Source organism: Mastigoproctus giganteus, chromosome 12, assembly GCF_048544385.1.
Source record: "Mastigoproctus giganteus isolate SK-2022 chromosome 12, ASM4854438v1, whole genome shotgun sequence".
NCBI lineage: Eukaryota > Metazoa > Arthropoda > Arachnida > Uropygi > Thelyphonidae > Mastigoproctus > Mastigoproctus giganteus.
The window spans coordinates 33509499-33535235 of NC_143586.1; the positions used below are offsets into that span (position 1 = coordinate 33509499).

A 25737-nucleotide genomic window follows, 5' to 3' on the forward strand; every position below is an offset into this window, starting at 1 on the left:
CCTTCCCTCTACCCCTGATGGTAGTTACCTCTTTGAGTAAATCCCACTTCAGCACACTGTGATCACTGCCACCTAGTGGTTTTTTTATCTGCAGATTCTTAATGCATGAAGAATCACTACTGATAATCATATCAAGAGTATTACTCCCTCTAGTTGCCTCCTGAATGTGCTATTAGTATAGATTACATAGGGTGTCTCAAAAATATTGGTACAAACGTTTAGGGGAGGTAGGTAACATTCTAAAGGAATGTGAATCGTATAGGAACCCATAACCGGAAACGTCACGGAAAAGTAGTAACAGAGGCAAAAGAAGCAGAAATGACACAAGACAGTAATTAGTGGCAAACATTTATTTGACATAATATTAACAATGGAGTACAAGATGGATGCATTTCATGATTTTACAACAGATGCTCGAAGGTTCCACCATGAGACGCGATGAATGCGTGACACCGACGCAGCATGGATTGGCGGACACAGTCAAACACACCTGGAGTTTCTTTGACAGTAGCAGCAGTGCAGACGAGTCTCGCCACAAGATCTATTTCTGTCTCCACAGGCGATTCATACACGATAGATTCGAGGGCCCCAAAGAAAGAAATCAAGGCTCGATAAATCAGGTGAGTGGGTTGGCCAGGCAACGGGTCCACCACGGCCAATCCATCGACGCCCAAAACGCCTGTTCAAATGGTCACGAACACCTTCCATAATGGGCAGCCACCCCGTCATGTTGAAACCAAATGTTTTAACATGACGGATCTCACATTTGCTGGAACATCGTCAAGTAACCCTGGTAGAACTTGTTCAAGAAAGATCCGATATTTAGCGGAGTTAATGAGGGATGGTAACAGGTATGGGCCGATTAAGTAGTTACCGACCATTCCTGCCCACACATTTATTGCGAAGCGATGTTGTGCTGCATGGGGGTACACCCCGTGTGGGTTGTTGTGAGCCCACACGTGAGCATTGTACTGATTGAATAAGCCTTCCCGAGTGAAATAAGCCTCATCTGTGAACAAAACATAGGCTGGAAAATTCAAGTCTTGAACACTTTCTTGGAGAAACCACTGCGCAAAAGCTACACGTGCAGGATGATCTTGGGGGAGCAGTAATGGAACCCTTTGGAGATGAAAGGGGTGTAAGGAATCATCGTGCCAGACACACTGTACACTGCAACAAGACACTCCTAAGGCAGAGGCAATGGCACATGTGCTGGTAGTAGGATTATTCTGGACGGCATTCAACACACTTTCTTCCACGGCGGGAGTTGGCATCAAACGTGGTCTGCCCGCACTATTCCTGTTACCTCTAAATGACCGATAATCGCACAAATTTTGATGCACATCCACAAACAAACGGTGGTCCGGTACATGCCTGTCTGGGAAGCGTTACCCATAAATTCGTTGAGTGGCTCGTCCATTGCCCTCTACTAATCCATACACTAGGTGCATGCCTGCCAGCTCACAGTTCGTATATCGATGCATGCTCTTCGTGCGGCGACTACTGCTTGAATGAGTAAACCAGAAATTTTTCCTCTTGCGAACTGATGAACAGCGCCGTCTACCGACTTACAGTGACGTTTCCAATTATGGGTTCCTATGCGATTCACATTCCTTTAGATCTTACCTACCTCCCCTGAACGTTTGTACCAATATTTTTGAGACACCCTGTAGATATTATAGATGTGCTATTAGTAGCATTCTATCCCATATAATCCCCTAAATTAATAGGGTATCAATTATCACAAACCATTGTCAATGTAATAATACTAGAAAAGATAAATGTACAGCAGAATTGAAATATCTATTAAATTTCCTAATCTACCCTGAAAAATGTTTTCCTTTATTCTGGCCTACACTACTATGACCAGAATACACTTAGCACACTATGCACTTTTGACCATGGTGTCAAAAGAATGGTCCCAATATAGGGAGGTGTCTGCTTTGCAGAGGTCAGTTTATCCAGTTTAAATAATTTGGAAAAATGAAATTTATTATGACTGGTTGCATACTCAAAGATTTTCTATTGATTGTATATACAATTCAATTAATTAACTTTTAATAAGTTACTACTTGTGACTGTCTTTTTATAAATAACCTCCATGTGTCTCAGTCAGAAGTGGCTGGGACCTAAGTCTGAGTGTCCACACCCAGACTTAGGTCCCAGCACCTGTTGTCCATTAAGGGAGGTTTCACTGTATTTTATTCATAAAGTTGAGGTGAGGTAAGCTATGAAAAATTCAATCAATTTTATAAAATACACATTCAAAGTAATAAACAAACCATTAGTTATTTATATATCAAAATATCCAAAGGGTAATAGGAACAGCAATATAAATTTGGGATAAATTATTTTTGCTATGCACCATACGACATGATATATATAAATTTTTTTTTTTTTATTTAGTGGGAAAAAATCCATTACTTTCAAACAATGAACCATAAGTTACAGAGCTCACCTTTGAGATTGAGGTCATACTGTCTTTCTCCATAAATTTGAATGCCCTATGATAAATTATAATAATACATTATTAGTCATCTCATTCAAAAGTTTGATATACAGTAAACAATCCCTTACCACCTCTAACTGCAGATGATCAAATATCTGAAAATGGTGGATACATAGATGACATTTGATTGTACTTATTCTTTAATTAAGATCAACTACTCACGAAGTATGTCTTATTTTTTTTTTTCACTATTCTGCTCAATAGTTGAGAAATATGATTCCATTACTTCATATTACTTCCAGAATGGTATATTTAGATGCACTGGTTGACTTATTATTATATAACATACTGAAAATCATATTTCTTATTACTGGTAAATGGACAAAGAGATTGCACTTAGGCTACATTAGGCAAAATGTTTGTTGCAGGTAGATATTATTACTATAAATACTATTCATGAGATTATGCACAATGTTACACAAACAAAATATAATAGTTAATGAAGGAAAACACATGGTTCCACATAAATTAAAATATAGTTTCTTAAATTACTAGTTCAGCTTCACTGGGATATTGAAAAAGAGTCCAGACTCTTTTTCAATATCCCAGTTTCACTAACTTTATTTTGTTGCAAATGGAGAACACAGATGCATTTTATTAAGCAAGTAAATGTTAATCTCCACTCATGAAAGGATTCTGCAACAAGATCTTAAACACTGACATCTGTTTCATTAAGTCAATTTATTGTATTCTATTGCTAGTGACACAATTATAATTGTTTTCAATACCATTACTGCAACTCATATTCACCAGTAACTGATTAAATTAAGTATACCTCATTTCATGTTATGTTCTTTTCAACAGCACATTAGAATGCATACCTTTTCTGTTCATTAGTGCTCTGAAAATTAACAAGGACTCCATTCCATTTATCAATACACACAGTTTACATGCATTCATATATATACAAAACTTACATAGATTTATATACAATTATATACACATTTCCATTATCCAGGGCTTATGTGCGTGTATGGGTATCATGGTGGCTCCAAGGTAGTAGCCCATGTCCACCTTTGTTCTCTGTGTTGGTGTAGAAACTCTAGGCCACTTCGCCACTAGGGAGCAGTGAACACCTGGGCAGCTGCTGCCTGGTGCCTGTCCCCAGGCAAGATGGGGACAGGCACTAGAAAGATAAAACCGGCCTAGGTCTACTGTCCTATATGTGCACAAAATCCCGCACCCACTGGAGGTAGTGCAGGATTTTGACAACCAAGAGCAGAAAATGATAACAATGAAATGTCATCAGTGTTTCAGAAGAACATGTCCAATATCATAGTCTGTACAGACACCTTCCAACAATGGGGCTGAGGGCAATCTGCTTTGGATTTGACAATTTTATTTTTATTAGACACCATGGATGGATTTTCATGGAATTTTATATTTGGGGCTTTTAAAATTATTTGCTAAGCCAATCAAATTTCATTAAAATTGGACAAATATAAATCTGGCAATTATTTATTTTTTCTATGCAATCTGTATATAAAAAGAAATTCAAAGAATAAATGTAGTTTATGTAATACTGTCAGCTTTAAACATTCTGCATGCTATGGAAGTATTATTTTGTAAGACTCATGAATGTAGTGTCACTTGTAATGAAACACATATATAGAGCTGAGACTTACAAAAAAAAAAAAAAAAAAAAAAAAAAAGACTATAAAGTTATAATCTTGGTAATTAATTGATAAGGAGATAACCAGATTAATTTTTCACCTCTATTATCACAGAAAAAGAACAAAAAAATTTAAGAAAAAATTTAACACACTGTGTACATTAACTAACTTGTTTTGCTATTTCACTATCTGGGAAATCTATTTTCAGACAAATCACCTGCATGAATAGAAGAACTGAGTCTCACTAAATGGTGCTAGCACTTGATAATACTGTATACCATTCAATGTATCCTTTACTAATAATTTTAGTAATAATATTTTAGTTATTTTATTTTATTATTTCGTTTTTTACAAGTTTCTCTTTTGATTATCATATCCTTTCCGTCCAATATTATTAACCAGCTTGTTCCTTATGCTGGGTACTAATATCTGCTATTGGCATTCTTGGCTTCCAATTTTCTTTCAACGTGCATAGCCTTTTTTCTTTTTTTTTTTAATCGCTTTCTATATTTTCTTATTCTCCACACACACACACACATGCACACGCACACACACACACGCACACACACACCCCTCAACAAAATTAACAGAACAAAATGTTTTTCATGAATATTTTATTGTGAACAGCGACACCAAAGGTGAATATTCGATATAATAGGCATCCTGGCATGCAAATTCTAAGTATCAAATAGAAATCAATCTATTACCTTACAGAGCTGTTCATTATGCAAATTATTCATGCCTATAAAAACTCTGATTGCAACTACATCATTCCTGTTTTTTGGCTTTCTCAGTGGAACAGCCACATTTCCAGTACTCAGGATTGCAAGTCATTGTCATTTAGATGATTCTTTGAGATGGCTGGCAGTCACAAGCATAAGTGGCACGTTGGCTTAATGTGTCACGCAGTGTCATCTTGGCACTATGGAAGCAGTTTCGGTAGACAGGAACCATTACAAGAAGAGCTGGCCAAGGTCACCTGTGGGCTACGTGAATGAGAACAGACAACAATATGGCTGATTATCAGCCAGATGGCGCCCTACGATGTCCTGTCATCAACTGTCTCTTGAGGTTGCTGTGGCCACAAGTGAAAACATCTCCAACTAGACTGTGTTAAGAAGACTCAATTCAAGTGGACTCTATGCAAGGAAGCCAGAAACCAGTATTAAAGCTGTAATGCTTATATTACCGACATTAGTAGTCAAAAATAATTATGCGGTTAAAGTTAATATTGCAAGATTCCAAAGTTAATACAGGTGGATCCAAAAATGTTGAAAGTTGGAAAAATGTATATAGGCTGTTAAGCCTGACTAATTTGGAGCTGTTATGCTGTAGACAGGTTACACCAGTCCAATTATATCTTTAGTCATAATTCTAATTTTAATCAGAATTTTAATTTTAAGGTAAAATGGATTTCACTACATTACACATATGATTTTACTGCATTTCATTTTGTTTAATCTTTAATTTAATTAAATTTTAAAATGGTTTTCACTCACGACTTGATTATCTCGTTTGTTTTTTACACTTTGCTGGACATTAATGCTTTACTCTTAGCTTAGAAAAAGTTCTTTAGGTTTTTAAAAATGTAATATTAGGTAAAGATGTATTCCTTTCGATCTGTAATTAAAGCTTGGTCTTTTAATGGATTCACCATAAAAGTTTGCTAGCAATAAACGGGCAGGGTATCCTGGTAATATAAAAGGGGAACTCAGATTGTGCTTTTATTTCTTTCTTTCTTTGGGAGAAGAACAATTAGCAAGATGAGATGTTCAGAAGAAAAATCATGCCTTTGTTTCTCTTGAGTGGGATGAAATTAGGATAAATGTGGTAACCTTAAAATATAATCTAAGATTGTCTTATTGCATATATATAGGACTTTGTTTCATTAGTCTAGTTTGTGGTATTAATATTAATATATTTAAAGTATCTGCATATTGTATGGCAGTTTCCAGGGTTTCCTCTATATGGCGCTGAGGCATCTGACAAGGCATAGTGCAATGCCAGCAAGTATGTGTGTATGCGTAGGTATGTATAGTATATGTGTGGGTTCTATTGAATGTTGAGTGCTGGCACCAGCATTTCACAGGCAGGGAGCAGGGAACACCCGGTCCCCTGACTCCCATCCTAAACCACGTGGAGGCAGCAAGGAACAACCAGCAAAATATACTCTTGCTGGGGCTATCAGACAAGCCTGGGAGCTCTAAGGTATTCAAGGAAAGGAAAGCAGATAGAAAGCAAGGGGAAAGAAAAGACATCCCCTGAATAAGAAGAGAGAAGAGTAAAAAAGTTTATAGGAAAAGAGACATATAGTGGATCAATTTTAACACCACCTTAAACACCTAAATGTAATTTGGCTTATAATAGTATTAGCACATAATTAACATTTAAGTGTGCATCTAATATAAAAAAAAATAAGGTAAAACTCCAGATCTTGGGTACTAGTCCATATTTTGACAAACAGATAGGAACAAAGCAGTGATTGGCAGGTGCCACTCATTGCTTTCCCCACCCACTGCCCTCCTAGGTTGATATGCCTAGGGTGTGTTTCCTCCCACTTGCTGCTGCTGTTTTTAAATTGGGAACTCGTTTTCCGATTTTAAAACAGCGGGTTGGGGGGATAAACACCCTACCTAAGCTTAGCACCCCTCTCCTTGACGACACAAAACAATCAGAAAGAAAATGCCTTCACAATAATCATCCAATCACAGAACTCTACCATCACAGAACTCGACCATACAATCACTCCGTTCTACGACCATGCCCACTATACAGAGACAAGTGGTACCCAAATAATGGAGTTAGCCAAAAATAAATATCCAAATTTGCATAAATAAATTTGTGAACCTAGTGGGTAAAATGAGTAAAACTGGATAAGGAAACAGAAACACTTATGAATCATCTAAAATTTTCATTGCTTTTGAATATTTGAATATATCCAGCAAAGCCCCTAATGAGAACGGACCTATGTCCATGTGAATGAACAATGAATTTTTTTTTATATACAGGTAGTTCTCGACTTTACGAGTTAATTTGTTCCTAGCATGCCCTCGTAAAGTGAAAACTCGTAAAGCAGGAATTTATTTCCCATAGACATAATGTTAAAAATAGGGGTTACGTTCTCAACAATGAAATTAGTTAGCTAATTAGTTTGTTTACACAATGACTGATTTATCGAAAGAAATGAAAATGTAGCCTGTAAAATCAAGCAAATTACAATAATAGAGAAATTATTTACGACTTACAAATGTTAAAGAATGTTTATTCTTCATCATCGTCGACTAAATGCAGATTCGTTGATCACTCATTATTGGCTTGGCACTCCGTTTGTTGCACAAGAAGCAGTCTTCTTCAGAAATGTTTCAAGAGGCATTTGTTTCCAAGATTTTATTTATTTATTTTGTATGATGTGATCAATACACAAAGGAACCAGTTTTTTCTTGCTTCCTTTGTGTATCATGGCCGGGATATCCAACCAACCAGTTGGTTCGGCACCATCGTGATATCCAGCCCAAGGCTGGAATCGAATCCGGGACCTTTGAGTTGCCAGGCAGGCACTTTACCTACCCGGCTAGCCCGGTTGGCTGTTTCCAAGATAATCTTCTTTTTTAATTATAAATTTCACGATTTCATGCATAAGCATTTTTTAATGGCACACACAAATTGCAACTAACACGATTCGCGCGGAGTAACAAGTTTACGAAGCTTAAAAAAAAAAAAAAAAAGAATGAAGAGAAGATTCTGAAAATTTATTTGTTTTTTATACGACTGAAGATTTCAGTAAAGGGGAAACACATTTCACCATAATAACATAAAAAAACCACACAATTCCAGTTATCAGTGTTTTCACAAATGCAATAACATTGAGTTTACTACCTGTTTATAATTGATTGCACTAATAGAAAAGCCCAATAAACTGGAAAGTGCAAATTGTTTTTATTGTTTTATGGTCGTGACCTCCAGAAATGTGCTTTAGAAAAATAACACAAAGGCGTTTAAAATTTATTCTTATAACGGGAATATATGATAACGATGAAAGTGTACTGCATTTTAATGATTTGAATTGGTAACTAATACAATTTACAAACCACACTCACGACATTTTATATGGCCTTAAGGTCATACTCGTGACCTTAAAAACGACATTTTAGAGAGATAAATAGCTTAGTTATACAGCAAAAATTTCAACTTCCGAGATCTTGAAACGAATTACCAAAAAACAATGTGTTATTGGATTCACATTATGATATTTTAACGATACGATGGTGTCTCTGGAACTGATTAATATCATAAAGCAGGGTACACTGTATTGTATAGCTACGCACATGGTTTGGAATGCGGTATTTATAAATGTTTAACATTCATTTTTTGCAATTAATGTTCATATTTTCGATTTTGTTGATACTTGGGGAAAAAACTCGTAAACCCGGGAACTCGTAAAGTGAGAATTGCCTGTATATAGCTTACTAATTGCTTATAAGTTATTATTTTACTAATTTCCTTAATAAGGGTCATAGTCTAGGCACAGCATCTAATTTGTTTTACATCATTTAAGCTAAATCTGTACAAAAACATTATCAGGTGTATTTTACACAGGTTCGTCAAAGTTTTTACGAATAAAAGATTATATATAATGTAATTAATCATATCTGTAAATAAAGGAATATTATAACTATCATCATCATTTGAACAGTCTCAAATCTCTCTCAGCCGTGAAATGAAAGGGTAGGCCAGCTGAATAAAAGAATTGCCAAATCAATACCTACTATAAATGTTGTAGTACTCCGAAAGGCCAAAATTTTTTAATCAAAACATATTTTAATCCTTCTATCTTTCCCTGAATGAAAGAGGAGGCCAAGTTTTGGTGCACTGGCTCATATGGTGTCTGAGTGGATACATAATGAACTGAGAGACAGAAGACAGAAATTTTCTTCTTTATATATTACATAATAGACAACACCTTTTATACTTTTTAAATTATAAACTAACATACTTTTTTTATACTGCTTTATACATTTTTAAAATATTGAATAGAAGAAACAGGCTTTCATGCATAGTGTGCTATATTCCCCCCCTCCCACCACCAAATATGCTTTGTTCCTACTTGCCTAAAGAAACGTGCTTTTCTTTTTACCAGAAAAATTTCTGATAATGCCAATGAATTACACATGCCTGGAACTCAACATTTTTCAGAACATTGATCTATATTAGGAAACATGGATAGCAGGGAAAAGAGCATAAATTAAATACAATTTAAATCATGAGAACATTGGTTAATTGAAAAAATAAATCTGTGAGAAAAATACCAACCTGTATCTGCTGGAGAAGTTTCACAAGAGGTTTCACTCCCTGTTTCCAACAAGATGCTCTATATGATGCTATGATATTATCAATAGTGGCCTTAGAATCTAGAAACAAGATAAATATAACACTTAGTTTAACCCTTTGATTTCTTGTTTTCATAAAGATAAAATTCAATTATTATGGACAATTAGTAAAAGGACCTACCAAAATGTTCCGACACAAATAAAATTACTTACATATTACTGGAATGTATCCACTTCAAAATAGTTTTTTTGCAAGTGAATAGTCTTATTCTAGTGATAATGCTGCTTACTAAAGCATCCTGCGATCTTTAACAACGGCTCAGGGTATTCTCATTTTGTTTTCTATAATGTCCTTCTTGTTGCTGTTGTCAAATCTTCCTTTAAGTTGAGATATTAAGTTAGCATTAGCATTAGTAGAGGCATTTAATGGAAGAAAGCAAGCTTATGCAGCATCAGCCAAAAAAAAAAAAAAAACCCACTTCCACTTCACCCCTCTGTTCGTTCGAAATACCTGTCCAGCTGAGCCTTAAACTTATTTAAGCTATCAACTTCCACGACAAGGGATGGAAGTCTGTTCCACCAACCAACCACCCGCTGGCTAAAGGCAAATTTATGCACGTCTATCCTACATCTGTCTTTCCTCAATTTGAATTTATGCCCTCTCAGGTGATTATTCTGAGCAAGAGGAAGAATCCCATCAGCATTGAGCATGCTCAAACCATTCAAGGCTTTATACACCTCTATCAGATCACCTCGCTGGTGCCTAGTCTCCAGACACTGTAATTTGAAAAACTTAAGCCTTTCTTCATAAGAGCACCCCCTTTGTTCCATTCACTAATCTTGTTGCCCTTCTCTGTACCCATTCCAGCATCTCTACATCCTTCTTGAAATGAGGCCTCCAGGCCTGTATACAGTACTCTAGGTGTGGCCTGACCATTGCCTTATACAAGGGAATAATCACCTCCTTATCCCTGATAGAAAAATTCCTATATATCATTGACCATACACCATGAGCTACTCTTGCAACCCGTCTGCACTGCTCAGAAAATTTCATATCTGCCTGCACAACCACCCCAGGTCCCTTTCATTCTCTACCACTGTCAGTGTAGTAGCACAGAGCTGATACGTTGCTCTGGGGTTGCTTTTTCCCATATGCAGTACTTTACATTTGTCAATATTAAACTTCATTTGCCACCTCTCAGCCCATCTGCTCAACCTTTACAGATCCTGTTGCAGCAGCACAGTGTCAGTAGTGTCCTTGACAACCCTGCCAATCTTCGTATCGTCTGCAAACTTGGACATTAAGCTTGATATACCATCATCAATATCATTTATAAATACAGAAAACAATAATGGACCCAACACTGAACCCTGAGGGACTCCACTAATAACATTAGTCCACGATGAGCAGTGTCCATTGATTACCACTCTCTGTCTTCTCCCCCTCAACCACCCCTTTATCCATAGCAGCAATTTGCCTCCAATGGCACACTGCTCCGATTTGTGCAGCAGTCTTCCATGTGCAACAGTATCAAAAGGCTTTCTAAGATCCAAGTATATAATATCAAAGTTATTCCCTGCATTCAGTTCTTTTGTGACTGCATCATAGTATCAATCAAATTTGTCAGGCAAGACTTTCCCTTAACAAAACCATGCTCTGTCCGAGCTATAACTGAAGTCTTGTCTAGATAATCCTGCAGTGCTTCTTTAACCACCTCCATTAATTTTCGTGGAACAGAAGTTAAACTCACAGGTCTATAATTACTTGTGTCAGCCTTTGATCCTCCTTTGTGAATTGGGGTCACATTTGCACATCTCCAGTCTGTGGGTACCTCCTCTGAGTCCAAGGAAGCTCTCATAATTATGACTAAGGGTTTGCTTACTTCCTTTGCTGCCTCCTTTAATATAACTGGATAGATCCATCCACACCAGGTGCCTTTCTTGTATTTATCTTCAACAATTTCTCCTCCACTTTACTCTCAGTTATTACAAGATTCTCTAGCTTACTGCCAGAGTTGAATAAACCTCTGGCATTCCCCTCGCTGAATAACTCCTCATGTGTGAATGTCGATGCAAAATATTCATTTAGTTTGTTAGCTACCTGACCAGGATTATCAACAGTTGACCATCGATATCAAGTGGACCAATCTGATTCATCCCCTTCCTTCTAGAGTTTACATAAGTAAAGAACTCTTTGCTGTTTTTCTTTGCATCCCTTTCCAAAGATTTCTCGTACTCTGCCTTCGCCTGCCTAACCTCCTTTGTAACTTGGTTACAGATCAACTTTTATCTATCATAGGCTTCTGTGTCATGTGTTAATTTGTATGTATCCCATGCATGTTTCTTCTCTGCCATATGCATCATCAGTTCATCTGACATCCACTTAGGCCTAAACCTTGAACAATATTTCTTAGTTGGTATGTAAAGCCTAGTAGCTTCCAAGATAAGTTCTTTGAATGCTTCCCATTTGCATTTGCTGTTGGTAACATCATCAGTTGGTCCCACTGTATAGAATTTAAATACTGTCTCAGTCCATCGTAGTCGCCTTTACGAAAGCAATAACCCTTCCCTTTACCCCTAATGGTAGTTACCTCTTTGAGTAAATCCCACTTCAGCACACTGTGATCACTTCCACCTAGTGGTTCATTTATCTGCAGATTCTTAATGCATGAAGAATCACTACTGATAATCAAATCAAGAGTATTACTCCCTCTAGTTGCCTCCCGAACATGCTGATGTAGAAAACAATCATCCAATAAATCCACAAAAGCCTTGCTAGTACGTGAGTGACCAGCCCCCAAATTCCAGTCAATATCTGGGAAATTAAAATCCCGCATTATAAGACTCTCTGATTTACTGGCCCACTCTATTTCCCTGTACAGTTTCTTATTATACTCATCAGGGTCATTAGGCTTATAGCACCCTCCTACTCTCAATTTTGATCTCCCAATGCTTATGTCACACCAAACTGACTCAACACTGCACTGGCCAGCGATGTCAACTGGCTTCACTTCTTTGGATTTTATGTGTTTTTAACTAATAGCATAACCCCTCCTCCCTTCTTATCCTGTCTATCCTTTCTGTAGACGTTGTACTCCCCAAATTCCAGTTCTGCATTCCTTATATCTGTGTGACAACACGTCTCTGATATCCCAACAATATCTGCCTTTGATGTTTTGAGCAATACCACAAATTCATCAAATCTATTTACTAAACTCCTAGCATTGGTGTACACGCAAGTATACATGCACCTGTTTCTATTCTTAGCTACCTTAACACAACCCATGTGTTTACTTGTACCACAATGACTCCAAGCAGTCTGTGAAATATCCTGCATCTTGTTTTTCAGGCTTCTGTTCATTCCAATAGAAGCAGTGCAAGAATCTCTTTCACCTCTGCCAGTGGCTACTGTTAATCTATTCTTCTTTGTCTCTCCCCAAGCTAGCAGTTTTCCAACCCACCTAACACTGCCTCTATAGCATCAGCAAATATTCTTGCACCCTTTCTATTTAAGTGTATCCCATCACTGTAGAAGCAGTCTCTCCTGTTAACAAGTACAGTCCAGGCTGAAAAAAATTCTACCCCTTGAGCCTTGCACAATCTTTCCAGGGCTGAGTTGGGAAAGAAGGGAAGGAAGTTGCCAGGGTAAAAATCAGGGAAGTAGAGAAGATGTAGTATTGCAGAAATGTGTTTTTTTATATTCAAATACTCAGGGCAGTATGGAAATGGAACTAAGTATCAGTTTCCCACTGTTGTCATTATTTTTTTTCTAACTGAATTATGCACATGGGCATATTGAAAAAATATCTAATTCACCTCCAGGAAGGCACTCTTGGTGAACCAGGCCTGCTTGATCAAAAAAATTACAATATTATCTTGACATTTGATTACCATGTTTTTTTCAGATAGTTTTGAAATTTTGAAAAACCGTGAAATTGTCACTGCATGGCTTAATGCTGAAAGCTGTTTGCAATATTTTGTGCATTTCCAAAGTTGTTTTTCAGAGTTTAATACTAAACTTAACACAAGTAAAGGCAGGGCACTATTTCTATAGGCATCAAAATAATACAATCCAAGAATGTTACTCTGCATAATAAATTCTGTTTGGGGAGGCTCTGTTCCCTTCCACTGACAAAGCTTGCTGGCAGAAATCTATTATTTGGGTACCACTTGTCTCCGCATAGTGGGCATGGTCGTAGAATGGAGTGATTGTACAGTTGAGTTCTGTGATTGGGGATTATTGTGACGCCGTTTTGTTTCTTATTGTTTTGTGCCATCGTGGAGGGGGGTGCTTAGCTTAGGTAGGGTGTTTGTCCCCCATTCCATTGTTATAAAATCTGAAAATGAGTAACCGATTTTAAAACAGCGGCAAGTGTGTGGGGGATAAACACCCTAGGCATATCAACCTAGGAGGACAGGGGGCAGGAGAAAACTGAGTGGAATCTGCCAATCACTGCCTTCTTCCTGACTTTTAGTTGAAATATGGAGTGGTACCCAAGATCTGAATTTTAACCAGCTTGCATTATGCTTAATTTGGAAATAACATTATTATCCAATGCTATTTCTAAAGTGTTGAGCTAAAATTACTAATTTTGCTTTTAGTTGAACAACACTACCAAAAGAAGTGAATCCATTATTCATTAGAAACTCCAAGACATTGGCCATGACAGACTTGAGACTTATTGATCTCTTGTCAGATGGCCTCAATTAGCAACTTGGTGTCATATGGCAAATAATGCATCAAGTTGTGGGGGGGGGCATCTAATCAGATACAATGAATCAGGTTTTTTTCCCCCAAACTGCTTGGCTGCTCAAGATTTGATACATCATTTGCTGTTCAGTGTAAAATTGCTAAAGAGGCCACCTGACACCTGATGAGAGACCAATAAATCTCAAAACAGCATGTTATAGTAATATTAGGACCTATAATATTATAGTAATATTAGAACATTAGGATTAATTTTATAAAGAATTTTTAATAGAGAAATTTTATTTTAATAGAGGAAATCAGTGTGAATATTACGAATTTCAATGGGTTAGTGGTGTATCTAAATAAGTCATGTCAGTTTGTTTAAGTATAATGGGAATATACAAATTTGTTACACTTTATAAGTAAAATAAAAATACTACTGTATACTAATAAACATGCTTTCTAGAGAGAGAGAGAGAGGGGGGGGGGACTAGAAACATTAAAATCTTTCACATTTAAAGTATACAGCTAACATCCTATGTATTCTATCTTGATATGAAATAGCAATTTAAGATAGTTCTGAAGATTTTTTTTATTAGTTTTATTTTTGTGATAAGCTCATGAATACTAGGCACAAAGAAATTAAGCATTATTTTTTTTAAATCTGCAAGCATTGTTTCATAACACATACAAAAATACTGGCCTTGTCTTTATAATACTATTAACATTTACAAAAGCATGACTGATCTGACCCAACTGATTATAAAAGCAGATTAGGTAAGTACAACCAAATGTCTAATCAGCCAAAACTAATTCAGAGATTGATCTTTATAATATAAAAATAAACTGTTTAACTCATAAGGAGTTTGTACAAGCTGACATACTTAAATTGTGACAACATGAAACAAGCATATGGTTCCATGTTATTTTGAACTGTTACAAAATTCTCCTGCCAGTCCAAAAAATTATTAAATTAAATCTGAAAAATGTACAAAATTATAAAAATATACAAAATTATTACATCTGAAACATACAAAATTATGAAATGAGCATATATGATATGCAACATATATGATGCTAGCATATAACCTGCCAATAAATGAAATGAAAAACAGTGTAAATGGGAAGGGGGAGTTCAAATTTTTGTGGTCATTTTCACATACAATCCTCTATGAAATCAGGACTTTATATGTTGATAAAAAATACATACACATATTTATCTACTTCCCAAATAGGGAAGCAGATCAATTTTCAAAATTTAACAACTTATTCATCTTTCTCTTTGCACAAAGCAAATTCAGAAGAATAGTGTCCATAGAAATATTTGCACAAATGACATGAATTAAAACAAACATCTGTGTGATGTGGAGTGGAGTGAATTTATAATAGCAATAATAACTAACTCCTCTCTTTTAGATAGACTCCAGAACGTCTAAAAAAAAAAAATAGTTTTGGGGATGTCATCACAAATGTGAGAACAACGTTCCATGATAGTTCAGATTTGTGATACACACACACACACACACACACACACACACACACACACACACACACACACACACAGAGTTAGCAATATTTGTTATATGTTTGTGACAAAAAAAAAAAAAAAACACAAGAAGTTATCCAAAATAAAGATAAGTGTTCTTGTCTGGAAATCTGAGTGTTGTTGAATATGAGCATGGCAGTAACAGACTCTCCTTAAAGAAATAAGACAGAACAGTGTAACACAAGGAATGATGTTAACTATATTTTATTTTCACAGGTGAAGAATTACCTTGAGATCAGCATTTAAGGAACTACAGTATATTCAAAAGTTTCAGCTGTATTTTGCAAAACTGAGTTTGTTGAAATGGAAAGTGAACTGTGACAAGATAGGATTTCGGGCCAACAAGGGAAGGTCATTACCAGTCTAGTGCAGTGTTTTCCAACCTGTGCTTTGCACACTACAAGTGGTCTGCATAACTTACGTAATGCATACTACATATGCTAAGTATGGCTGCATATTATTGTATTTAAATATTTTTAATAATATATTTTCACAATAGTTCAATATTTTGTGTGGTCTGGGCTTCTACTTCAGATATAAAAGTGGTCCATATATGAAAAAGGTTGGTGAAACACATGAACTTTCATGTATGTCATCCAATCAGTTTCTTGAGAAAAAAGACAGAACAATTAAAAATACGGCACTTTAAAATTGCATTCTGAATGCTAACACAACACTGGATAGCATCAACAAATAATATCTTTAGTTTTGTTATTCAACAAATAAAGTAAAATTCACACTGAAGTAATTTGGTGATTATCCTGGTGTACAATGAACAGTCAGGGAGAAAGATAACTACTGAATTGCAAAAATCAGAAGGTAGGCCATAAGATGGAAGCTTGCTTTAAACTATACCAAACATGATAAAAAGCCTTAGAAATGCTGAGGAAAATTGCTCGTTTCTTAAACTTCTCTATGTGATTTTTTTGACATATGAGTAATATACACCAACACATCACCAATGGATTAATACTAAAGGAACCTCTAGTGAAAACTGTTAATTGGATGGATATTTTCAAAATAATGTAAGAGTTGGTAATTAAAGCTGTATTTTTATCCATTATTTTGAAAAGAGTATCATCTTTTTATTTGGAAGCTACCTGATATGAACAAAATTTTCCAGACAGAAGGAAAAACAGCAGTCCAATAACAGATAGTATGAAATTAAACCTCAAAATAGAAGTTAACTCAGGGACAGGAGCATTGAGAGCAGCATGGACTTCCAGTGAAAACAATCTCACCAGGCCCACCTTTCCCATTCAATTCTTCTTTTCTTATAACTAAAGTCAGTAGTCCAACCCTGCTATACAATGTCTGGCCCAGGGCAGCATAGCTGTCCTGACTGCCTCCACCCTCATGAAATTCATACTTGCAACTGTTAATGGAGAAATGCAATCACAGCTGAAATTATACATGGTTTTTTAAGTTGTCTCTGAAAACCAAGGGGGCACATTCAGCATGATGTGTTTGATATAGCAGGAGGAGATTTATAAGGTCATCAGTTCAAGAAGAAAAGCTGGCATGTAAGATACTAACATGCCAGCATTATATTTAAATGAAGTTACAACAAAAGCACCAGGATGTAGCAGGAGGTAAGATACCATTATCTGTATTATTGTTGCCAGTATTGTTGCCAAGGGAAAAGACAGTGCATCCGGTTGACAAGGGTGGCTAGTGCAATGCAGAGTCAGTTTGGTGTAACGTTAACACTGGGAAAACAAAAATGAGCATAGGAATGTGTTATAGGCAAAATGACTGCAATGATAATAATGAACTATGATGAGTATATGTATAATTTCTGAGCAGTACAGACAGGTTGTTAGAGCAGCTCATGGGATCTTGTCAATGATATATATAGGAATTTTGCTATCAGGGATAAGGAGGTGATTATCCCTTTGTATAAGGCAATGGTCAGGCCACATCTTGAATACTGCATACAGGTCTGGAGGCTTCATTTAGGAGGTATGTAGAACTGATGGAATAAGTACAAAGAAGGGCAATGAGATTGGTGAGGAGTACAAGGGGGTCCCCTTACCAAGAAAGGCATAAGGTCTGCAAATTGCAGCATCTAGAGACTTGGCACCTGTGAGGTGATCTGATTGAAGCATATAAGTCATTGAATGGTTTGAGCAAGCTCAATGCTGATGGAATTCTTCCTCTTGATCAGACTGTGTACCTGAGGTGGGCATAAGTTCAATTTGAGTAAGGACAGTTGTAGAACAGAAGTGCGGAAATTTGCCTTTAGCCGGCAGGTGGTTGATTGCTGGAACAAACTTCCACCTGTCATTGTGGAAGTTGATAGTTTAAATCAATTCAAAAAAGAACTGGACAAAGTTTTGGAGCGAATGGATGGGTGAAGTGGGAAGGGTTTTTTTTTTTTTTTTTTTTTGCTGATGGTATAAGCTTTCTTTCTTGCATCATATTCCACTACTAATGCTAATGAACAAATATACAGACAAATAGTTAGGGGCAGTAAATCAGAATATCTTATAATGGGGTATTTTAACTTTCCAGATATCAACTGGAACTCATTAGCATTAGTAGAGACATATGATGCAAGAAAGCAAGTTTATGCAACATAAGCCAAAAAAAAAAAAAAAACCTCCCATTTCACCCCTCCATTCGTTCCAAATGCCAGCCTTAAATTTATTTAAGTCTATCAACTTCCACAACAAAAGACAGAAGTCAGTTTCACCAATCAACTATCCACTGGCTAAAGGCAAATTTCTGCACATCTATTCTACAACTGTCTTTCCTCAATTTGAAACTGTGCCCGCTCAGGTTCTTAATCTGAGCAAGAGTTGTTGTTATTTGTTATTTAGTTTTTAGGAGCATTAGCAACTAAGACCATATTGCTCTGGGATATGCGGTGGCCATTCTCTGACCTTTCCGCATCCTCTGTATTTGGTGGTGACGGGCTCGAACCCCGGTCTAATCAAGAAGCTTGTGCTATGCGCTGCTGCTCCTTCCCACCTGGCTACAGAGGTGCCTTCTGAGCAAGAGGAAGAATCCCATCAGCATTCAGTTTGCTCAACCCATTCAAAGCCTTATACACCTCAATCAGATCACCTTGCAGGTGCCTACTCTCCAGGCACTGCAATGTGCAGAACTTAAGCCTTTCTTGATAAGAGCACCCCTTTGTTCCTCTCACCAATCTTGTTGCCCTTCTTTGTACTTGTTCTAGCAACTCTACATCCTTTCTAAAATGAGGCCTCCAGACCTGTACACAGTACTTTGGGTGTGGCCAGACCATTGCCTTGTATGGGATAATCAACTCCCTGTCCCTGCTAGCAAAATTCCTATATATCATTGACAAGACTCCATGACCTGCTCTGGCAGCCCATCTGCACTGCCCAGCGAACTTCATATTTGACTGCACAATTACCCCAGGGCTTTTTCACTTTCCACTTCCCTGAGTGTAGCACCACATAGTTGGTACGTTTCTCTTGGGTTATTGCTACCCATATGCAGTACTTTGCATTTTTCAATGTTAAACTTCGGTTGCATCTTCTCAGCACATTTGCCCAACTTATCTAGATCTAGTTGGAGTAGCATACTGTCTTTACTGTCATTAACAACCCCGCCAACCTTTGTATCATCTGGAAACTTGGAAATTAAACCTGATATACCTTCATCAATATCACTGATAAATATACCAAACAACAATGGGGCCTACACTGAACCCTGGAGAACTCCACCAACATTTGTCCACAAAGAGCAGTGTCCATTGTTCACCACTCTATCGTCTTCCACTCAACCATCCTTTTATCCATTGTAGCAACTTATCCTTAATGCCATACCTCTCCAATTTGTACAGCAGTCTTCCATGTGCAACAGTATCAAAAGCTTTCCTGAAATCCAAGTATATGATATCAAAATTATTTTTGGCATTCAGTTCCTTTGTGACCACATCATAGTATCCAATCAAATTGGTTAGATAAGAACTCCCTTTAACAAACCCATGCTGTGTCTTAACTATTATTACAGGCTTATCTAGATGATCCTGCAGTGCTTTAACCAATGATTTCATTATTTTCCCCAGAACACAAGTTAAACTAACAGGTCTATAATTACTTGTGTCACTTTTTGAATCCTCCTTTGTGAATTGGTGATACATTTGCATACCTCCAGTCCATGGGAACCTCCCCCTGAGTCCAAGGAAGCTCTCATATAATTATGGCTAAGGGTTTGCTTACCTCCTTTAATATAACTGGATAGATCCCATCCACCCCAGATGCTTTCCTTATGGTTAACTTGAACAATTTCTCCTCCACTTTGCTCTCAGTTATTACAAAATCACTTAACTCCCTGTTAGAGTTTGATAAACTTCTGGCACTCCCCTCATTGAATAACTCCTCATGTGTGAACATTGATGCAAAATACTCATTCAGTTTATCAACAGTCAACCCATCTAACGTTAAGTGGTCCAATCTGATTCATCCTTTTCCTTCTAGAGTGAGTTTACATAAGTAAAGAACTGTTTGCTGTTTTTCTTTGCATCCTTTGCCAAAGATTTCTCATAATCTGCCTTCGCCTGCCTAACCTCCTTTGTGACTTTGTGGGAGAGGGGAAATAAAACTGCTAAATTATGTTTAATTCTTTTTGTTTTATTTCTATTTTTCTTTATAATATCTCCACTTACCTTGGAACCTCAATAAGCTGTTGCTGAACATTTAAATTCCAGAACAGGGACTCTCACCTCCTTCCAAGGTCCACAAGCTATCTGCTGCTCAATTATTTCATTTACCTTTTTCAGTATCAGAAGCTTCCATGTAATGAAGATTTTCTTATATTTTTCCTCCAAACCACAATAAGTCCTTTGGTTTACTGTAGAGTTGTGTGTATTTCTCTTGAATGATGAGACATATATATTATCAACATAACAAAGTTTATTTCACCATTAGGATCATAAAGAAAATACAAACACCAAATAAATCATGATTATACAATTACCCGTAGCCTTCTTCTACTCTACAAAATTACTAAACTGACATATACCTCTTTCTTTTCTATGCATTTATAATCCTGTTAAGCACACGAGCAAAATAATAAAAACACTAAGTTAATCAGCATATATCTTCACTAAATTCATACTTCTTCACAGCAATACCTATGGATAACCTCTCGTACAATCCCTACCCTCACATACACATATATTCATCATATCTACTTTCTTTTATCCCTTCTTCCCCATACATAAGACAAAAAGAGTATTTTCATTATTCCCTTTCTTAATCAAATCCTTTTTTTTCTTTTAAAATGTTTACAACAACCAATAGTGGGAACTTATCTCTCTATCTCCTCTTACTTATCTTTGACTCACTTTTCTAAAGTGTCTTACAACCTAACATATATTTACACACATATATACATAATTACATTATATTCCATCTCTCTCCGGATACATGGCAACATCAAATTTGGCATACAACCTTCCCTGGCCCCTCGGAGCCTTCAGTGGATTATGAACAAACTGGTTGTTCCCTCTGAGCACAGACCATTTGTTAATAACAATAACATCTAATACATTCTTTTACATATGCTTCTACTACAGATGGGTAACTCACTCTCTCACTCTTTTCCTCTCTATCTACTACTGTTCCTCCCTTTCCTTTAAAATAAATTATTCAGTTCAACCTATTCTTTGTCTAACAGTCCTATTAATTTCCCTGTTTTTTCAGTTAGCATAATCAAAAATTTCAGGACTTACTTTCACTGCCATTCTCTTTTCTTCCCTCTGCCTCAATGGGAGGTTCTGGCTTCAGGTCTCCTTCCAGCAGTCGTCTCCCTGGGCCTGGCCTTTACTTGTTCACTAGGTGCACATCTATGGACTGCGTTGTTTGTTGATCCTCTCCACAGTACAGAGGCTCTGCTTCTGGGATGCTGCTTTTGGCCATTCCTTAGACTTTCTTGCAACTATCTCTGCTACTCGAGCCAATTTTCTTCTGAATATTTTCCCTCACTCTACTAATATCGATACCCACTGAACTGTGCCAGCCCCGTTCTCACTCCCATCTTCAAAAATCTCCATCCTCCAAAAAAAAAAAGCTCCCCCACACATCTCCATGACCAGTTTCACTCCCAAAATTTCTGCCTCCCTCTCTTTCACCCTCGTTTCTCCTTTTTGTTCATCCCTCTTCCCCCTTTTCTTGACCAATCACCATTAATTTCTCTTTTTTCATCTTTATTCTTATTCACTAAAGTCTCTCCTCTTTGTCTAGGCTACTTTCTATATGGCCGGAGCCATCTTTCTGCAGAAATACCCAGTTGTTTATGGAGCTGCTTCCATCAGTTATTTTTATAAATAGCTACTCTCTTATAATCCTTTAATCCCTTTTTCTACTCTCTTTGCCCGATCTAGCTGCCCTTCCGTTTTCAGCAGCATCACAAAATCAGTTTTTAACTGTAACACTTTGTATCTACTGAAACTTAAAGTGTCTTCCATTACTACAGTCACAGCTGATTTTTCCCCTGAAGTACAGACAACTTCTGACAGGGCGTTTTCCTCCGCGGTCAGTTCTTACTCCTATTTTCCCCTTCATCTTTACCGTACTATGCATTTGCTTGCACTCATAGTTTTTAAGCAGCAATTTAGAGACAGTGCCCTTTTCATTCCAAACATATCTTTGTGGCCATTCTCTGCAAGCTGCGTCTGTTATATTTGCAGGTAAACAGGTCGGTCTCCAACTGACGCTCCTATTGTTCAGCTTTAGTCAGAACTGCCCCCCGATTGACAATACTAATAAGCTCTCTAACTCAAATAAACAACAGTGGAAACATCAGCAATTTCCCTAATGCTGTCTTTTAATATATATAATAAATTTCAAAATTTTCAAAAAATTATCATTTTTCTGGAGTTGTAAGATTGGGATCTTACAACTTGATTATAGACTAGTTTATATCTGCCATAGGCTTCTGTGTCACCTGATACTTTATATACATCCCACACATTTTTCTTCTCTGCCACGAGGCTAATTAATTCATCTGACATCCATTTAGGCCTAAACCTTCAACAGTATTTCTTATTTGGAATGAAAAACCTAGTAGCCCCCAAAATTAAGTCCCTGAAGGCTTCCCATTTAGAATCCAACATTGGTAACATCATCAGTTGATCTCATCGTACAGAATTTAAAACTGTCTGAGACCCTGTTGTCACCTTTACGAAAGCAAAATACGAAAGCACATATCATGATGATAGGTGCCTGATATATCACCAGCAAAATTAATTCTCAGTTTGCAGATGATAAAATGGTTTTCAATGTGGTTAATGACATTAATCAGAATTTTCTACTGCAATAAGATCAATAAAACTTAGGCAGATGGACTGAGAAGTGGCAACTGAAGTTTAACATTGACAAATGTAAAGCACTGCATATGGGTAGCAGAAATCCAAGAATAATATACCAACTGTGTGGAATCACACTCAAAGTAGCGGAGAACAAAAAGACCTGGGAGTAATTGTGCAGTCAGACATGACATTCACTTTTAGCATTAGTATTAGCATTAGTAGAGGCATTTGATGCAAGAAAGCAAGCTTATGCAGTATCAGCCAAAAAAAAAATAATAAATAAAAAACAACCACTTCCACTTCACCCCTCTGTTCGTTCGAAATACCTGTCCAGCTGAGCCTTAAACTTATTTAGGCTATCAACTTCTACGACAAGGGATGGAAGTCTGTTCCACCAACCCTTGTCGTAAACCTGCTGGCTAAAGACAAATTTCCGCACATCTATCCTACATCTGTCTTTCTTCAATTTGAATTTATGCTCTTAGGTGATTATTCTGAGCAAGAGGAAGAATCCCATCAGCATTGAGCATGCTCAAACCATTCAAGGTTTTATACACCTCTATCAGATCACCTCGCTGGTGTCTAGTCTCCAGACACTGTAAATTTCAAAACTTAAGCCTTTCTTCATAAGAGCACCCCCTTTGTTCCATTCACTAATCTTGTTGCCCTTCTCTGTACCCATTCCAGCATCTCTACATCCTTCTTGAAATGAGGCCTCCAGGCCTGTATACAGTACTCTAGGTGTGGCCTGACCATTGCCTTATACAAGGGAATAATCACCTCCTTATCCCTGATAGAAAAATTCCTATATATCATTGACAATACACCATGAGCTACTCTTGCAGCCCATCTGCACTGCTCAGAGAACTTCATATCTGCCTGCACAACCACCCCCAGGTCCCTTTCATTCTCTACCACTGTCACACAGTGTAGTACCACAGAGTTGATACGTTGCTCTGGGGTTGCTGTTTCCCATGTGTAATACTTTACATTTGTCAATGTTAAACTTCATTTGCCACCCCTCAGCCCATCTGCTCAACCTTTCTAGATCCTGTTGCAGCAGCATGGTGTCAGTAGTGTCCTTGACAACCCTGCCAACCTTCGTATCGTCTGCAAACTTCGACATTAAGCTTGATATACCATCATCAATATCATTTATAAATACAGAAAACAATAATGGACCCAATACTGACCCCTGAGGGACTCCACTAATAACATTAGTCCACGATGAGCAGTGTCCATTGATTACAACTCTCTGTCTTCTCCCCCTCAACCACCCCTTTATCCATAGCAGTAATTTGCCTCCAATGCCAAACTGCTCCAATTTGTGCAGCAGTCTTCCATGTGCGACAGTATCAAAAGCTTTTCTAAGATCCAAGTATATAATATCAAAGTTATTCCCTGCATCCAGTTCTTTTGTGACTGCATCATAGTATCCAATCAAATTGGTCAGGCAAGACTTCCCCTTAACAAAACCATGCTGTGTCCGAGCTATAACTAAAGTCTTGTCTAGATGATCCTGCAGTGCTTCTTTAACCAGTGCCTCCATTAATTTTCCCGGAACAGAAGTTAAACTCACAGGTCTATAATTATTTGTGTCAGCCTTTGATCCTCCTTTGTGAATTGGGGTTACATTTGCACATCTCCAGTCCATGGGTCCAAGGAAGCTCTCATAATTATGGCTAAGGGTTTGCTTACTTCCTTTGCTGCCTCCTTTAATATAACTGGATAGATCCCATCCACACCAGGTGCCTTTCTTGTCTTTATCTTCAACAATTTCTCCTCCACTCTACTCTCAGTTATTACAAGATTCTCTAGCTTACTGCCAGAGTTGAATACACCTCTGGCATTCCCCTCGCTGAATAACTCCTCATGTGTGAATGTCGATGCAAAATATTCATTTAGTTTGTTAGCTACCTGAGCAGGATCATCAACAGTTGACTCATCGATATCAAGTGGACCAATCTGATTCATTCCCTTCTTTCTAGAGTTTACATAAGTAAAGAACTCTTTGCTGGTTTTTTTTGCATCCCTTGCCAAAGATTACTCGTAATCTGCCTTTGCCTGCCTAACCTCCTTTGTAACTTGGTTACAGATCAACTTATATCCATCAAAGGCTTCTGTGTCACGTGTTAATTTGTATGTATCCCATGCATTTTTCTTCTCTGCCATATGTCTCATTAGTTCATCTGACATCCATTTAGGCCTAAACCTTGAACAATATTTCTTAGTTGGTATGTAAAGCCTAGTAGCTTCCAAGATGAGTTCTTTGAATGCTTCCCATTTTGAATTTTCGGTTGGTATCATCATCAGTTGGTCCCACTGTATAGAATTTAAATACTGTCTCAGTCCATCGTAGTCGCCTTTACGAAAGCAATAACCCTTCCCTTTACCCCTAATGGTAGTTACCTCTTTGAGTAAATCCCACTTCAGCACACTGTGATCACTGCCACCTAGTGGTTCATTTATCTGCAGATTCTTAATGCATGAAGAATCACTACTGATAATCAAATCAAGAGTATTACTCCCTCTAGTTGCCTCCCGAACATGCTGATGTAGAAAACAATCATCCAATAAATCCACAAAAGCCTTGCTAGTGTGTGAGTGACCAGTCCCCAAATTCCAGTCAATATCTGGGAAATTGAAGTCCCCCATTATAACTCTCTGATTTACTGGCCCACTCTACTTCCCTGTACAGTTGCTTATTATACTCATCAGAGTCATTAGGCCTACAGCACACTCCTACTCTCAATTTTGATCTCCC

At 37.3% G+C, this 25737-nt stretch overlaps 1 protein-coding gene across 1 annotated transcript in view; it reads right to left on the minus strand.

Moving 5' to 3' along the window:
- The window catches only part of LOC150076868 (uncharacterized), a 238521-nt gene that overhangs the window by 152612 nt on the left and 60172 nt on the right, over positions 1-25737 (minus strand). Inside the window, exons 2-3 of the mRNA XM_090385707.1 lie at positions 9433-9530; positions 2459-2504 (exon numbers count right to left, since the gene is read on the minus strand). Of these exons, the coding sequence (XP_090241833.1) occupies positions 2459-2504; positions 9433-9530 (144 nt within the window). The remainder of the gene's footprint in view (positions 1-2458; positions 2505-9432; positions 9531-25737) is intronic.